The 18,882-nt window shown below is 44.5% G+C and overlaps 1 protein-coding gene across 1 annotated transcript in view; it reads right to left on the bottom strand.

Annotated features, from left to right (window-relative positions):
- LOC132499844 (coiled-coil domain-containing protein 162-like) overlaps positions 1–18,882 on the bottom strand; it is a 45,938-nt gene that overhangs the window by 13,836 nt on the left and 13,220 nt on the right. Inside the window, 4 exon segments of the mRNA XM_060114542.1 lie at positions 1,014–1,181; positions 2,050–2,103; positions 2,924–3,073; positions 10,561–10,670. Coding sequence (XP_059970525.1) covers positions 1,014–1,181; positions 2,050–2,103; positions 2,924–3,073; positions 10,561–10,670 — 482 coding nt within the window.

The following is an 18,882-nucleotide window of genomic DNA, read 5'->3' on the forward strand; positions in this document are numbered from 1 at the left end:
AAATTCTATAATTCACTGTCTGCTCACCTCTCTCCTGCAGCACCAGGCCCAATGCATGTTGGTTTGGATACCTTAATATTTGTAAGCATTTGTGTTTTGTGGACACTTCACAGTAAGGAGAAAGGTCCAATCCTCTCTGGAATAACCAGACCAAGCTAGAGCATCAGTGGAAACTCCTCTCAATGGACCAACTCCAGGGACCACCCTGGAATCCTCTGGGGGAAGGGAGTAAGGGAAGGACCCAAATGGGGCTGGCTCTGGGGAACATCTAATAGCAGAGAAGGGGGCAGGTTTGGGGGAAGCCATGGACTTGGGAGTGGTACTGAAATTCTCACTTGTAGGGCAGGGGGACCAGGCTCCACAATAGCCCATTTTAGGCATGGGTCTCCATCTTACAGCTGCTCAGACATCATAAGACAGTGACAGGCTTCCACAGTGCTGTGGGCACACGGGAACCCCCTCACTCCTCTTCTGGGTGGACCTTTACTGACAGGTCAGCAGCTCCCTGACACCAGATGTGAGAGAAAGGCTGGTGGGCATTTTGAAGGTCGTAAAATCTCTGAAAGCTGATTCAGATTCTGAATCTGCCCAGTGAGCTTCCAGGAGGCGGCTGTTGCTACCTACACTGGGGTTTGGCCTGGCCCAGGGCACTGTGCTCTCCTGTTTTGGATGGTCATTCAATAGACAAAACAGTGACATAAACTGTTGGGGTTTTGGAGAAGAAACTCCCCCTTCCCTCAACAGCAATCAGATGGCAACATGGCAGTAGAGTGAGGAAAACTGCAAATATCTAAGTTATTTAAAATTCAGTGTCTCTTTTGGGAAAATAATGACCACTCATTGCTGACTCACTCTCTGCAATGAAAGCCTGGAGCTGGAGAATTCTTGGGTCCAACCATCTCTTGTTGTCACAAAGCCCACTCTGTTATTGATCTCTCCGTACAGCTGCCGCGGGGGTCAGGTACACCCGGGTCCCCACAGGACTGCCCAGACATCTGACCCAGGTCACTTACTTTGATGTGCAAACATGTCACAAACAAAGCTTGAACTAATGCTTCATATTCTTCTTGGACTCCTTTTTGAATTTGCTTTTTGAGATCCAGTGTCTCCTCCTCCAAATCCGTGAGTCGAGTTCTCTGGGCAGTGACTTCCATGATCATATTGTGACTGAGCTCTGCAATCTAGTAGCAGAAATTTTTTTTAATGGAAAATAATTCAGGAATTCCAAATGGCCACTGCAAAAAGAGTCTTTTGTATCAATATATCAATGTTGAATTGGTATTCTACTTTGAACTTAATGAAGAAGGTGAATATCCTGTTGTGCAAATGTGGGCAGAAGAAGCTAAAGTTGGCTTAAGGGTCCCAGAACAGTTCCAGACACATAGTAGGTGCTTGATAAATGGTTGCTGAATGAATGAACCCAGAAGAGATTCTACTTAAGTACTTTGGAGAAAATACTTCAACTGTCTTGGCTTCCATTTCCAAACTGGCCTCCCCATGACACCTTAGCCTATATACCTCCTCCTCAGAAGGTACAATGGCCTCAAAAGAAAACAAACACACACACCCCAAAAAAAAACAACAAAAAGAAAAAACAAAGCAATAAAAAATAACAAAAGTCACCAAAAAACTAAGAAAAAAAAAAGCCCTCATTGCTTAAAAAGTACAGGCACACTCCTTGGATGTCTCTGCAGTGGACCAGTCATTGATGGGATTTCTATAGGAAGGGGCACAAGAAAATGACACCAGGATGTCCCATGTCTGACTACTGCTGAGATTGTGGATTTGAGAAATGGAGAACTTTTTTTTTTTTTTTTTTTTTTGCGGTACGCAGGCCTCTCACTGTTGTGGCCTCTCCCGTTGCGGAGCACAGGCTCCGGACGCGCAGGCTCAGCGGCCATGGCTCACGGGCCTAGGCGCTCCGTGGCATGTGGGATCTTCCCAGACTGGGGCACGAACCCGTGTCCCCTGCATCGGCAGGTGGACTCTCAACCACTGCGCCACCAGGGAAGCCCAAATGGAGGACTTTTTTAGTAATAACTGACCTACCTGACAAGCCTTATCTTCAGGTGGACTCTGACCTCTTCATATAACGTCTAATTCCTAAAGAGGAGAAAGCAGCGCACAGCCAAACTCAAACGTTTATTCAGTGCACCACGCTCCAGACAGCTCTTATCTGTGTTATTCGTGCTTCTTTTTGAGATCCTCGGGCTCCACCTGGAGCTAGGACTGTGCTTGTTGCTCCACTGAACTTTAGGACGGGATCTCATTTTAAGGAAGTCTCCTCAGTGAGACCCATGATGTGCATTCTAAAGACAGAGTTTATTCAAGGATCCTAGCTTCTTTGCTGAACCAGGAATAGCACAAAGTCCCTTGTGCTTGCTGAGGGTGGGAAGATCAGCTACGGATGTTCCCCTGCGGGCCAGCTGCCTTACCTCTTATATTCCCTACTAGACCCCTCCAAAGCATACAACCCAGTGTTGCTGGGGCCATCACCTTCCCAGCTGAGAAGACCAGAGCCCAAGGAAATGAGCCAATGAGAAGAAAACCTTGGAGAGGACCATCTACCCTCAATTCTTGCATAAGAACACCTCCCTGGGCTTCCCTGGTGGTGCAGTGGTTGAGAGTCCGCCTGCCGATGCAAGGGATGCAGGTTCGTGCTCCGGTCCGGGGAGATCCCACATGCCACGGAGCAGCTGGGCCCGTGAGCCATGGCCGCTGAGCCTGCGCGTCCGGAGACTCTGCTCTGCAACGGGAGAGGCCACAACAGTGAGAGGCCCGCGTACCGCAAAAACAAACAAACAAACAAAAGAACACCTCCCTGCACCAGACTGCACCGTGTTTTATTTCCTCTTTGGAGTGATTCCTGGGCCCCCCTCCCCACACCTTCCCCAATGCACTTCTTGTCTGTCTGGGAACATACTTGCTCTTTCTGGCAGAGCTTCTGCCTAGCATGCTCCAATACATGCTCATAACACATGGAGTAGCTCTCGAAGTTGCTGCATTCTCTGGCCATCACGTCACAACCCAGGGAAAGGAGGCAGGCCTCAAGGTGGTCTTTCCTGAAAGTGATCTGAAAAGGGGCATCACTCACAGCAGCTCCCCCAGGCAGCCCCACCACACCAGAGCTCAAGGCACATGTTACCTTGGCTCACAGACCCACTTCCATTTCTCCTCCATGGAAAAACATCAGCGCTATAGCCTTGCAAGTCTCTCTTTCAGGTCTGCTCTTAACATTTGCAGGGCCAGGGACAAGAGTACAAACGGAGGCCCACGTTCCACGTGTCTAAGTGTTCTAAATATTTAAAGGTTATAAATCAAACTATTAAAATGAAAATGTTTAATTCTCCTACTTTGAAAAACAGACCTTCAAAGGGACTCGGGAGGCCAGGTTTGATTTTTATCATCCTTGGACTACTCTGAGTTCTATGCTGAGATATGGTCAGGGAGAGCTAGTCTCCAACCCATAGTTTACAGTTTGACCCCCTTCGCTTCCTCCCTTTGACCTCACATCACACGGGTGGGAGGGGGGCTTGCATGCATATAAGCAGACACCCCAGCTGTCCACACCCCTGCACAGCTGTCCTTGTCTACCCCACAGGCCAGGGTGTGCTCACGGGTGGTGAGGCCCATTCTCTCTCTGGGGAGGATGATCTAGGGAAGGGCCAGGAATTCCAGTGCCCAGGTATCCAGAGCATGGTCCAGAAGGAAGGCCAGGGATCGGAGTGGGCACGTCCCCTTGGCCGTGGGGATTTCCTGTGGGGAAGGGTGGGGCTGGAGCAGAGCCAGAGGGGCCTCTGAAGTGGGGCATCTGACAGGGGCACTTGCCTTGGTCAAAGGGCCATAGTTCTCACTCTCTAGGCAGTCCCATTCCCTCCCTTTCTCTAGGCAGCTGGGCACCCTTTTTGAAGAGGTGGTCTTTAAGGAACAGAGGAAAAGTCCAACTGTCCAAGGCAGACTTAGGTTTAGACTCCAAGAGAAATGGGAGCCAATATGTGGAAGGTAGGGCAGATCTACCTGAATAGGACCTGCATGTCCATGGGAGTGCTTGTGTGTCTGTGTGTGTCTATATCAGCGAGTGTGTCTGTGTGCATTTGTGTGTGTGTCTATATTCATAAATGCATGTCTGTGTGTGTTTCTCTGTGTGTCTGTACCTCTCTGTGTATGTCTCTCTCTGTGAGTGTTTGTATAGGTCTCTATATGTCTGTATGTGTCCCTCAACGTGTATCAGTGAGTGTGTTTGTGTGTGTATCTGGCAGTCTTATGGGGCCCACTTCAAGATTCAGCCTGCTCACTTGATGAGCTTTATCTGTGACACTTCCAGGGTCTGGACGGCTCTAGGCTCACTGGAAGTTTGCTGCAGAAACTAGGCTCTCCTTCCAGCCTGGGGTGATTCCCCTGGCTCTGATTTGATTGTCCTGGTGACACTGTCCTATCAGTGCAGCCTCTGTGCCACTGACCTCCAGAGAGGGCCCAGACACGCTTTGCCAGGTCAGGCAAACTAGCGGAGATGGCAAATACTGATAAAAACCCAGTACTGATGGAGTGAGGAAAGTGGCTTGCTCACCACTGCTGACAGGAGGAGAAATCAGTGTAGTACTTTGGAGGGCAGACTAGCAGTGGCTGTGAAAGGGTTTTAAAATATTCATGCTCTTTGATCCAGTAACTCCTCTTCCAGGAATTTATTTTTAGAGAATAATAAAGGTCATACACAAAAATATATGTTAACAGATGTTCTTTAGAGTAGCCCTTCCAATAGAAAAGAAAAATGGAAACAATCTAAGGTACGTAATAATGGAAAACAGGTTGAATCCATCTCATTCATCTATAGGATGAAACACTAAACAGCCACCAAAAATTGTGCTGTGGATGTATGTTTATTGACAAGGAAACATGTTTATAACATACATTCAAGTGAAAAAAGTACACTACAACAAAAAGGCATATAGAATAATCTTATTTTGTTAAAAAAAAGTGCATGAATTTTTAAAAGTTATAAATAAAATTTGGAAGGAAAGACACCAAAATAATAATAGTGGCTATCAATGAGGGTAAGATTATGAGTATATTTTCTAATACATCATATTTCTATTTTCTAATATAATCATAAAATGTATATATAATTAAAATAATTATATATAAAAATGTATGTTTAAATAAAATGTATATACTAATTAAAAAATAGTAAAGCTTTGGTAAAGGTTATCAACTATAGCAGTTTGGCAGGATGCACTCAAGACATGCATAATGGAAACAGTAGATGAAAACCTCTGCTCATGGGGGATTTTATGAACAGGAGCCAGGCAGTCAGGGGAGGCGCTCAGCCTCCCACCCTCACTCTCCAGGGCCTCCTCAAGGGGTTCCCTCAGAGGAGGTGGGTGAGGGCAATCCATCCTGGTCCTGGAAAGTGAGCAGTAGGACAGCCAGAGGCAGCTGCTGACACCAAGGCAAAGGGCACCAAGATTCCATCCCCTGGACCTTGACTTCTTTATGGTGAAAAGACCAAGGCTACATGAATTAGTATTGACAAAGATAGCACTTCCCAGACTGAGTGTGTTGAAAGCCTGAAGGCTTGAGAAGTCATGAGACCACATTTGGGGCCATCAGGGTGTGGCCAGTGACCTCATCTAGGTGGGCCAGGCCCAGTGCTTGGAGTCAGCTACAGTGACTCACCCCTCTCTGTCCTGGACAGCAGTACCCAAACTTGAGCATGCCAACAAGGCCTCCACAGGGCAAACACTTCTCAAACTAATGTCTCCATAGCCACTGCAGATATAGGATCCCAAACAAACAGAAATGCAGACTTGAACCACCATGGCCCTCTGCCGTCCTCTCTTAGCCAGCATGCTATTTTAACCAGCCAAGGAGGAAGCCTTGGATGAGTCTGTGTTACACCAAAGAGGTGAGAATGGCCAGGACTCCCCTTGAGCATCTCCAGAGGCCAGAGAAATCATGTTGCTTCCTTCCCTCAGTGGCTCTGCTGAGGCCTCAGGAGACTGGGCTGAAAGATCAGCTCAAGGCGATGGCATATAGGGGGTGAGTGGGAAGGCAGGGAGAGGAGTAAGGGCCCTGCCAGAGCATCTGCAGTGGGCACATGGACCATGTCTGAGTGGAGCAGACAGGCAGCAATGACTGACAGGTGACAGAGAGGTGCAGGGAGACTCCCAGTTCCCAGCAGTCCCTCTCTCCAGATGAACTTTGCTTCTGCAGATGGTACTTGGCCTCCCAGAAGCAGCACTGGAGCCACCTGAGCAGCATCTGTTGTGGGACTACAGCCTACGTGCTTCTTTTGGCACAGTCCTATGAGCTCTCAGAGCAATTTGTTTCTCAAAAGCTGTTCTACAACTCACCCCTGCCTTCCTAGGTCACTAAAAGTCAGCTCGATGTTAAAGTGCAGCACAAAGGGGCTTCATCTGCCAACTTCCCCTCCAAGGCAGGCCCCTGGGTTCCATAAGAACCAGAGTAACGACCGTTGGCCCAGTGCCCTCCAGTGGGTTGATTTCTTCACCAACACTTAAACCTGAACTGTACTGGGTGGCACCGGCTGGAAGAGCACAAGATTGCCCCATGGATTCTTCTGGAGATCCAGCCTGGAGAGAAGCAAGGTAGGTGCCAGGCCTTGTTATGGCAAAAGTCTGACCCTGCTGGGAGCAAACTGTGCTTCTGTGGTTTGCTTCCTCTTGGAGCCCCTCATAACAATCCATCTAACCTCAGGCACACACAAGGTGTTTTGATGATATTTCTAAAACCTACCTCTGCTGACAAAATGCTTCAGTGACTTCCCACTGACTCCGGGATGAAATCCAAACTCATACGGATTGCACACAAGGCCATTCAGGATCTGGCCCTGCCTACCTTTACAATGTCCTCCTCTGAACTCTGCTATAACTCCCTTCCTAGATTGCTGACTTCCCTCCCCAGCCCTTCTTCCTCTGGCCAACTCCGACTTGTGCTTTAAAACTTGGCCCAAACAATACCTCTTCCAGAAAGTCTTCCCTGACTACTTCCCACCCCTCCCTCTAGCTGGGTTGTGTTCACCCTTCTTGGAGATCACATAGCACCCCATTTGTGCCTCTATCAAAGTACTTAATGTGAAGAGCCTTTTCCGGACATTGCTGGTTCACCTAACTTTTTCCATAAGTTCTTTGAGGGCAGAAACTGTACCTTTTGCCTTTATATCTCTAATAAAGCGCCTGAGAAAAAACAGGAGATCTAATAAACACTTGCTGAATGAGTGAATGACTCTTGGCATATAAATGGAAATGGTTCTGGAATCCACAAAATAGACTATTACAGTTCTGATTTGCAAAAAAGGTCAATCTCTAACTTCAGGCCAGTGTGTTTGGTACAAAATTTGGCCGAGATATTAGAACTGATTGTGAAAGGCTGGTGTTCTAGAATTTGGAGAAGGAAGCAAAAATCACGAGAAGCCAACATGGGTTCAAGAATAGTCAGATCAGATTAAACTTTTCCCTCAGGAAATATAGCAGATGCAGTGTATCTGGATCTCAGCAGGACATCTGAGAAGGTTTCTTATGATGTCCTTTTGGACAAACGGAGAACATGGGCTGGGTGAAAGGACAACCAGATGAGTTTCTGGTCACTGAAAGACTGTGCCCAAAGTACCTGTTAAGACTGGAGGGGACCCAGAGTGGGTAGCACAGCACTTGGGGCCTGTCCTTTCATACACTGTTATCAAAGGCTTGAAGGAGGATACCAAGGGTAGGCTGACATGAACCTGGAAGGGAGAGACAGTATGCTGGATGATAAAAATCCAAAGTTTTAAAGATTTCAAGAGGTTCAAAGAGTGGACCAAGTTGAACAAGAACAAGGCTAATAATGAGGCAGTAGCAGGATGCCTGAAGGCCGTGTGTGGGCTTCAGGTGGCTGTCAGCCTCATGAGTCAGCTGTGACAAAACCTAACACACCCATGGGTGTTCATCAAAGCAGAGCACCCAGGACAAGGGCACTCTTGGCTGCCCAGACCGCCTTGAATTTAGAGGATCTTGACCGGGAGCGTGGGCCATTCATAGCGGTTGAAGGAAAGGAAGCTGGTTTAGGCTGAAGGAGGGAAGGCGGGGCTCAGGCTCTCCTTGCACACCAGTGCAGTCTGCTCTGCGCAGGGGCACCCAGCTGAGGGGAGCACCATTTCCCTGTCCATGTGCCCTGGTATAGGCTGTACCGCCTGAAGGAAGGGGTAAATATTTGTTATCCACCACCCAGAGGGGCACCTGTTTGGGTTTGTCCTCCTGGAGCTGGCCCAACTTGTAATTTTACAGAAGATTCACACATGCTAGTAATGGCCCAACTGAGCTTCTCTGACTGACCTGCCCTCAGATATCTAAAGGCTTGTTGTGAGGGGTCAGAACCATGATCTGTGGCATCCCAGGGACAGAACTAGGATCCATGGTGGAGACAGTGGGGAGGCCAAATCCAGCTCAGTAAGAGGTGCCTGAAACAAGAGCTGCCAGGAATGGGGGTGGGGAGGTATGGGTGGGGATTGAAAGACAGTGAGCTCCCAGTCACTGCAGATGATCCAGAAGAGACTAGAAGCCCACCAGGCGCAGACTTTGGAGGGACCTAACATTCTGGGGTCCTGTTATTCCAAGACAACCGCAGGCTGATACCAGCCTCTTCAGTGTGCCCTCAGTTTCAGCTGTGCCTGATCTAGGTTTGCCCTGTTTACTAATACTCACATTTCTTTCCCAGAAGATCCTGTCTTCAATGTTGGGGTGAAGTACATAGATAAGGGATGAGCAGATCTTGAGCCACAAACTTTTTGTTCGCTTTTTTTATCATGGTAAAACATACATTAAATTTGCCATTTTAGCCATTTTTAAGTATACAGTTCAGCGGCATTAAGTACATTCACAACGTTGTGCAATCAATCTCTAGAACTCTTTTCGTGTTGCCAAACTGAAACCCTGCACCCATTAAACACTAACTCCCCATTCCCCCACCCGCCAGTCTCTGACAAACACCATTCTACTTTCTGTCTCTATGAATTTGATTACATTATGTACCTCATGTAAGTGGAATCATGCAGCATTTATGTTTTTGTGACTGGCTTATTTCACGTAACAGAATATCTTCCATAATGAAGCATGTGTCAGAATTTCCTTCCTTTTAAGGAAAGCCACAAAATTTTTTGATTCAAACATTTCTCTGAGCATACCCCACCTTAATCACCTCTGTACTTCTGCTTGAGAATCACTGAACTGCAGGGATCCAAGAGGAATTACTTCACCCCCTCATCAGAATACACAGCAGCACACTGGGTATAATTGAAAGCTTAAAACAAATACATGTAAATTCTGAGCAATAGTGTATCTCTAAGCAAGCTTGTGAATTCTCTACCTTATAAATAAGAACTGAAGTGCTTATTATAAAATTATGGGGACTATTTGGAGAGCTTAGAAAAATATAAATGTGGAGAAAATGTTGTCCAAAAATTTGAGCACATTTTTCTAAGGCAGGCTTTTAAAAATGATTGAATTTCAAAGGAAACTGGATTCACAGCTACCTACTGCACTTAAGGCTTAATTTCTTAAAGAGCCTAAAAACTCTGTTATGGACAAATATCCACAAACATTCTTATACTGCCTTTTCAGCAGATTCCTTTGATTTAGAAAGGCACCTCCTGTCAATAGTAAACAGTTAAAAACTCCAAGGACTGTGTGTATGCCTGTTGTATGTATTAAATATATATTATTGTTAAATACATATTATATGGAGTTGTTATGAATTCAAATACATATACACACATACAAATTGTTGATACTGGCTTCCTTTGGGAGAGGAAACTGGGGATGATGGAGTGGAATAGGGGTGAAAATGTTACCTTTCTGAGCTGTTATGTTTTCTTCATATTGCACATTTAAAGAAGTTTTTTAGGTAGTGATTTCATACACTATTTTGGTTTTTCTCTTAAAATTTTTATACTAAAAAAATCAATAACAGGAAATGTTGCTAAAAATAACTCATCCATAAACTCCAAGGTTACTCTAAAAAATTGGCCAAATCTGAAATTAGCCAACATGCATAGTCTAATTACTCTCCCAACTTAATTAGAAATCAGTCTTTTTCCAAAATTAAAATGGTAACATGTGATTTCTACTTTGAGTTCAGCCTCAGTTTTTTTTTTATTATTAGTTTCTGCTTTATAACAAAGTGAATCAGTCATACATATACATCTGTTCCCACATCCCTTCCCTCTTGCGTCTCCCTCCCTCCCACCCTCCCTATTCCACCACTCCAGGCGGTCACAAAGCACTGAGCTGATCTCCCTGTGCTATGCGGCTGCTTCCCACTATCTATCTAGCTTACGTTTGGTACTGTATATATGTCCATGCCTCTCTCTCGCTTTGTCACAGCTTACCCTTCCCCCTCCCCATATCCTCAAGTCCATTCTCAAGTACAGCCTCAGTATTCACATCTTCAACTCTAAGGGAGTAAGGGAAGCATTAGGAGATGTGTTGAAGGGAAAGTCTTTCTTGTTTGGGTTTATGTACAAAAAAAAAAGCAAACCACACTCTAGAATGACTAATTTTCAGTACATACCTCTAGTCCACCATCCTGGTAATTCTCCAGTAATCTCTGTACAAAATTTTCAACTATTTGTGGTCTGATAACTGAAAAGTTTTCTCTCATGACTTGGTGTTTCCAAAGGTCTAGGGGAGAAACATACCAACACTAGTACCAGGAAATATCGAACAACCTTTAATAGCTACGAGTTGGCAACTGTCTGAGACATAATACTGGACACAAGCTGTCACTTCCAAATACACAAAAACTAATGGGTGAGGCAGGGGAGGGGAGGTGGTGGTTGAGGACAGAGGATCCTCCAGAACATGGGAATAAGGAAGATCTCTAACAAGATTCCTAATGAAAAGATTCGGAAAAGTACCTCTGAAGTCCGGTGAACAATATTTTGTTACCATAACTAAAAATCCCAAACCAAATGTAATTATTGATCCTATATGGCATCTGTTTTCATAAAGTCCCTATATGTATCTGAACAATTATTTTGACCTAACACAACTATCAGAAATAAATGAAGAGCTATTATATTTATCTATTTAAGTACATTCCTGGTGTTACAAGGCAAAATTAATTTGAATGCAGAGTTAATAAAAAAAGAGGAGGAAATCCAAAAGAGAGAAGAAAGAGTCACAGATTAGAAATGTTGAGAGCCGCAGAAGATGAACTTTTAGCTCCTACACTGAAGCAGCAACAGGGCTGACACATATGTGATGAGGCATATACACAGTTATTCAGAATAGCATTGCTGAGGACAGCAAAAACTTAAAAACAACACACAAACTGTAGTATATCCTTCCAATGGGATAGTATGCAGCTGTAAAAAAAGAGAATTTCTCCATGTATTGATGTGAAAAGAACCATAGATTAAGAGGAAAATGCAAGGTGTAGAAAAGTGGGTATAAAATGCTATCTTTCATAAGAAAGATACAGAAAATAACAATAAAGGGAGAGGCCATCCCCTCAAGCCTATTCAAGGCCATTGGTTCAAATATTTGGCTTTCTCTGATATCATCACTTCTCCCCTCTTTCCTGAATCATTCACAAGAGCATACATTATTTCTCCCACCTCATAAAAATTCTCCACTTGATCCTATTTCCCCTGTCAGCTTTTGCCTCATTTCTTTGCTCCCTTTCTAGCAAATCTCTCAGAAAGAGATGTCTATACTTAATGTCTGTGACTTCTCTCAAAATCCTTCTTAGACCCACTCACACAGCTTTTACCTTCCACTCCACTGAAACTGATTTTGTCATAAACACCAGTGACCTCAACATGGCTAAAGCCAGTGGTTTTACTTGACTGCCAATAACATTTCACACAATTTGTCACTTCCTCCTGCTTGAGAAACTTCCATCACCAGACGTTGGGACACCACCCTGTCCTAGTTTTCCTCTACCTCACTGTTCCCTGTAGGTTCCTCTTGCTGCCTCCCCACTCTACCGCCAGCTCTTAACATTAGAGTGTCCTAGGACTCAGCCCTTGGTTCACCGTTTTTGTTTTTTCTATCTGCACTCACCCCCTTGGCTATCTCATTTAGTATCATGGCTAAATACCATCTGTATGCTGACAACCCTCAAATTTAGATCTAATATCCACTTGGCATCTCTTCTTGGATGTCTAAAAGGCATTTCAAACTTTACTTGTGCATAATTAAATTTCTGATCTTCTCTCCCTAACTTGCCATCTCAACTGATGGCAATTCAGTTTTCCCAATTGCTCAGGTCAAAAGCTTTGGAGTCATCATGGACTCTTCTCTTTTTCCCAAACTCTATACCCAATTCATCAGTGACTACTTTAAAAATATGCCCAGAATCTTACCACTTAATACTTCCACTGCTCCCAACCTTGTTTGATTCACCATCTCCTCTTGCCTGGATTACTGCAATAGCCTCAAAACCAGCCTCTCCCTTCTTCTACCCTTTGTTCCCAACATAGCAGCCAGAGAGACTCTATTCAAATATAAGTCAGATCATGCGACTCAAAATCTGGGACAGGCTCCCCATCGCATTCAGAGTAAGCACTAAAGTGCTTGCAAGCTCCTGCACAGTCTGTTGTCCTTTCATGCTTCCTCTCTGACTTCATCTCCTACTACTCTCCCTCACTCTCTCCACTCCAGCCACACTTGGGTCTTTGCTGTTCCATGAATATGACAGGCATGCTCTGCTTCGGGCCTATGTATGGGCTGTCTTTCTGTCTGGAATGCTCTTCCCCCAGATACCCACATAGCTAACTCCCTCACCTTCTTCAACTCTGCTCAAAACGTCACTTTCTCAGTGAAGTCTATCCTGACCACCCTATTTAAAATTACAATGTGCCCCTTTGAACCTTCACACCACTATCCTCCTCACTCCATTATTTTCTTATTTCTTATGTTCATTGATTATTGTCTGTCTATCCCCTTCTAGATGATAAATTCCATGAGAGAAAGGATTTTTGCTCCATGATAGTTAGGATGTACAGTAGTCTTCCCTTATTCGTGGTTTTGTTTTCTGCAGTTTTAGTTACCTGTGGTCAACTGAAGTCTGCAAATATTAAATGGAAACTTGTAGAAATAAACAATTCGTAAGTTTTAAATTGAGCACCGTTTTGAGTAGCACGATTAAATCTTGGGCCATCCTGCTCCATCCCGTCCCACCCAGGATCCCCAACCACTAATGTAGTCTCCTCCTGACATCCAACCATGGATGTCATAATGGCCCGATGATCCAGGGTCACCTGAAGCAGACGATCCTTTCTGACCTATCGTTAGAAGACCAACAGAAGCCCAGTGCTAAATCACAATGCCAACGTCATTCGCCTCACTTCCTCTCATAGGCATTTTATCATCTCATACCATCACAAGAAGAAGGGTGAGTACAGTACAATATTTCGAGAGAGACCACATTCACATAACTTTTTTTTTTTTTTTTTTTTTTGCGGTATGTGGGCCTCTCACTGTTGCGGCCTCTCCCGTTGCGGAGCACAGGCTCCGGACACGCAGGCTCAACGGCCATGGCTCACGGGCCAAGCCGCTCCGCGGCATGTGGGATCCTCCCAGACCGGGGCACGAACCCGTGTCCCCTGCATCGGCAGGCTGACTCTCAACCACTGCGCCACCAGGGAAGCCCCACATAACTTTTTTATAATATATTGTTTTAAGTGTTCGATTTTATTATTAGTTATTGTTCATTTCTTACTGTGCCTAGCTTATAAATTAAACTTTATCGTAGGTATGTATGTATAGGAAAAAAACACAGTATACTATATAAACCCTATATATAGGGTTTGGTACTATCCCTGGTTTTAGGCATCCACTAGGGGTGTTGCAACATACTCCCCACAGAAAAGGGAGGACTACTGTATGCCCAAAACAGTGCTTAAAATATATATCCTAGAAACTAGCAGGTGCTTAGGAAATAGGTATTGAATAAAAGAATGAAATAGTATATGTATAAAAAGCACTGAAAAGGATATATTAAAAACTGAAAAAGATGATTACATAGGGGTGGCAGAAGGGGGTCAATGGTGGCAACAAGCCTGCTCAATATATATGTTTTATGTCATTTTGAATTTTGAACCAGGTAAATGCATTATCTGTTAAAAAATAAAATCAAATTTAAAAATAATATGACAGTGCTGGAACAATGAAGTATGTCAACACTCTTTAACTTCCATATGGAAGAGCAAAAGTACTTGTGTACGTTATCATTTTGTGTGAGGCCTACTTCCTCGCGCGTGGCCCCAGGAGAGTCTTTTTCTTTTTTTTTTTAATTGAGGTATAATTGACCTACTACATTGTATTAGTTGCAGGTGCACAACATAGTGATTCAATATTTCTATACATTACAAAATCATCACCACCATAAATCTAGTTACCATCTGTCACCATACAAAATTATTACAATATTATTAACTATATTCCCTCTGCTGTATATTTCGTCCCCATGACTTATTTACTTTGTAATTGGAAGCTTGCACCTCTTAACCTCACTCACCTATTTCTCTCCTCTTCCCACTCCTGGGGAGTCGTGAAACTGACAGAGCCCTAGGGCGTCAGAGGTGGAAGCCAAGCCCCACCCCACTCCCTTTTCTGTTGGGGGTGGGGCTGGCCACCAGCAAGTGTACCCACAGGGCCTCTCCCTGCCCCCACCTGTTTCTAATTTTAGATGAGATTTCCTACTCATACTTTCATTTTCTGACGGGAGACTCAGTGCACACAACAGCAAGCATCCAGCAAAATCCTCCCTGAAATGTAGATATGACAGAGCAGGAGCCTCTGGTATTTGCACTTATTATTTATCAGGGGTCCTGTTTTTCAAAATGGAATTCCACATTTCTTCTACAATTGGCTACTTTCCATCATAAACAACTAAATCTGATTTTGCTTTTTCTTTAGGATAATAAAGGTGAATAGAAATATCACCACTGTCCTAACATAGTTGAAGTAGAAAATCCAAGAGTTAATGTTGTGCCTAGAAGTTCATACTTCTAAGATGTTTAAGACTTCCATAAGTCTAAACTTTGACAAGACAGAGCTCATGTATGTTTCAGAAATGTTCAGATAAGAAACTGGATACTTTTTCCAGGGTACTCTCCTGGCAGGTCTCTGGCTCACAGATAATCCTTGCGAGGGCCACACACTTCTAGTTTGGGGATCTTCACCTGGCAAATGCCCACAGAGTTGGTTTGGGGTTTAGCTATGGGTTCAGCTGAGGGGGTAATATTTTATTGAAGTGTTGGGACTTCTTCCCGGCATACTTCCTCCTCCTGAGTTCAAGTTCAGACATGCACCTGCATCTGTAGGCAGGAGTCAGGTGAAGTCAGGATGAGAAGAATTCATCCAAGAGAAACAGTTCCTGGCCAGGTGGTGTTGGTGGTCTCCAAATGTGTCCCATTTTATGTGTGTGTGTGTGCATGGCTTCTTTAAGATAAAGCATGGAGGTGGGAGGGAGATAGCACACTGGGGGTACAATTGGGGTTTTTTCTTCCCTCTCACTCTGTTCCTAGGTCATTTAACTGAAGGAAACTTTGACTTCCTGGTGGCCAAACCACTTCCCCTCTCTTCCTCTCTGAACACCCCACACCCACATAGCCCCCTCCTTCTGAAGGGCAGCTTGGTTTGGCAGCACTTCACTTCTCTAACACAACCGCCAACGCTCTGCACCTGAGCGGCCCCTGCATCCTAAGCCAAGGCAAAATTGAAATTTGAAGGCACACAACTGCCAATCACAGTTGTTCTCTTGATCAGCTGGGTGGCTGGAGGCAATGGGTAGGTTGAAAACCTTATTGCTTCAAGCGTATGTATGAATTTTGTACTCCTGTGTTTCTCAAACTGCTTCCCAGAACACTAGTTCTTTGAGGTGATGAAAGATATTCCCAAGGGAATAAAAGGGTTCTGTGGTCAAATAAATTCAAAGAACATTTCATACTCTCTCTCTGGAGATTCAACACACAGTAGGATAGTAAAGGCTCTGAGAAAGTCTGGAGTAAAGGAACCTTTCTAACATTATTTACTCCCAGTTTCCCAAACTTATTTTTAAAAAGCAAATAAAACCCTTCTTCCCTAACCCCTGCAAAACACAGTAGAAATCCTCCTGTCCAATGCAATCAAGACTAAGAGTTGGTTTGTCAATTAGTCTGTTAAACCAGAGAATGCTTAAAAAATGACATGCACTATCTTAAACATTTTATTTAAATTTAAAATACACAAATAGGGCTTCCCTGGTGGCGCAGTGGTTGGGAGTCTGCCTGCTGATGCAGGGGACATGGGTTCGTGCCCCGGTCCGGGAAGATCCCACATGCCGTGGAGCGGCTGGGCCCGTGAGCCATGGCCGCTGAGCCTGCACGTCCGGAGCCTGTGCTCCGCAACGGGAGAGGCCACAACAGTGAGAGGCCCGCGTACCGAAAAAAAACAACCCACAAATATACAAACATTTGCCAATCTTCTAACATAGAGCCTAGGCTTTTTCTTTGTATGTACCCACTCACTGGAGTTCTGTACCGTCTTTCCTCTATAAATCATAATACATAGTGTGTGGTCTACAATTTCTAGTGTGTGTGTGTTTTTGGCATGTTTCTTTTTATGGAGAGATATCTTAAAGACCATGAAACAATCCAAAAGCATCATTTTTCGTTTTTTGAAAAGAAGTTTTAGGTTCACAGAATAATTGAACAGACAATTCAGAGAGTTCCCATAAATCCCCTGCACCCTCACCCAAAACATACAGCCTCCCCGGTTATCAACATCCCGCACCAGTGTGGTACATCTGCTACAACTGATGAACATACATTGACACATCACTATCATCCAAAGTCCACAGTATACATTACGGTTCACTCTTGTGAAACTATGGGTTGGACAAATGTATAATGGCATGTATCCACTACTGTAGTATCATACAGAATAGTTTCATTGCCCAAAAAATCCTCTGTGCTCTGTTATTCATTGTTCTCTTCTCTCTCAACTGCTGGCAACCACTGATCTTTTTACTGTCTCCATGGTTTTGTCTTTTTTTGAATGTCACATAGTTGGAATCATACAATATGTAGCCTTTTCAGGTTGGCTTCTTTCACTTAGTAATATACATTTAAGCTTTCTTCATGTCTTTTCATGATTTGATAGCTCATTTCTTTTTAGCGTTCAGTAATATTCCATTGACTGGATGTACCATAGTTTATCTATTTCAACTTAGTTTTTAGAGAACAGATCTTTCTTTTTGTACCCCTATGTCATTGGTTTACATAATAACTAAATTACTCAAACACAATGACAGGTAAAACTGGCACAAACAGGTTTGGAGCAAACAACGATCAATGATGCTAGGTAAACATATGCAACCCAAAGGCTGTGATTAGTGAGTACTTTGCTGGCTTGTGCTACCAAGGGAATGGAAAGCTTCAGGTAATCCATGAGTCTGTTAGTGAAGGGGGGTTGGGAGAACTACTGCATTAACATGCGGAGGAGTTAGTATTCCAGGGCACACTGCCGGGGAAATGCTGACTCAGCCCGTGTTCTCCCAAATGTTTTGATTGTGCTTCCTTCAAGAAAAGCATTTTTGTTCACTCACCTTTAACATATGTCTGTTTATGTATTCATAACTACCTCCAGTACTATCAATGGCTAATATTGCAAAGCATGATGTACATAGGGTGAGATTCATCAACAATAAGAATGAATCTCAATCCACGTTCCCAATAGTTTCTTTGACTTAAAAAAAAATTTTGTCTGACTTCTTAGATGTGATTAGGTTATCTTTTTGAACCTCGTAATGTGGCTAAAGATAAGCATGTACTAGGATTAGTACTGTCAACTCTACTCTTTCTTATTATTCTCTTGTGCATTGCCTCCCCGGGGTGACTTCAGGACACCTTAGTGTAGAGCGTAACATGGGCTTCTTACATACAGACGTAATCTATTCAGAAGTTCTAGTACTTTCTTCCCACACCCCTGGGATATATGCCTCCACTTTGGAGGCTGCTGGCCTTATAAACTGCTCAGAGAAATTTAGAAAATCAATTAAAAATTACTTCAATGCCAAAATGTCAAAGATGGGGAATGGCAGAGCCTTTCTGAATCAGTGGAGCCCATCTCTCTGTTAAGCAAGCCCTGAGGCTGAGTGAGGATATCTGGGGCTGCTTTTGATCACTCTCAGGGGAGCACAAGCTACCAAGAACTAGCACCAGACCAGGTGTGGCTGCTACATTTTCAGATGCTCACTGACAAACTGGAAGCTCATTCAGAAGCTGTATAAAAAGATTAAGCTCCAAGACAAGGTGGGGAGGAGGGAAGGGAATAGGGGAGAAATATTCGAGCCTGTGATGTCCCCTGTTCTCAATACTCTCCATTCCCAACTCCCTCTGGAGAAACCCCTAGCTCCAAGCTAACCTTGACCACAAATGGTGATCTCTTCATGAAGAAGCAGCCCCTGTTGGAAGCCCAATCCACTATGGCTGCTTCTTGCTGCTGAGATGAGCAGTAGGTGAGTGCAAGTTCCAAGGTTTCTCTCTCTTTTTTTTTTTTTCGGTATGCGGGCCTCTCACTGTTGTGGCCTCTCCCGTTGCGGAGCACAGGCTCCGGACGCTCAGGCTCAGCAGCCATGGCCCACGGGCCCAGCTGCTCTGCGGCATGCGGGATCTTCCTGGACTGGGGCACGAACCCGTGTCCCCTGCATCGGCAGGCGGACTCTCAACCACTGCGCCACCAGGGAAGCCCAAGTTCTAAGGTTTTATCACCCTCTTCCACATACTCAGCCCACAGAGGTCTCAGGAACACTAAGTCGAAGAATATAAAAGCTCCCCTAGCACACAGTGGCGACTCCATCACTTGTAGTGCGGGAACTCAGCACAGGAGAAGACCCAGGCCT

The sequence above is a fragment of the Mesoplodon densirostris genome, chromosome 12 (genome assembly GCF_025265405.1).
Source record: "Mesoplodon densirostris isolate mMesDen1 chromosome 12, mMesDen1 primary haplotype, whole genome shotgun sequence".
NCBI lineage: Eukaryota > Metazoa > Chordata > Mammalia > Artiodactyla > Ziphiidae > Mesoplodon > Mesoplodon densirostris.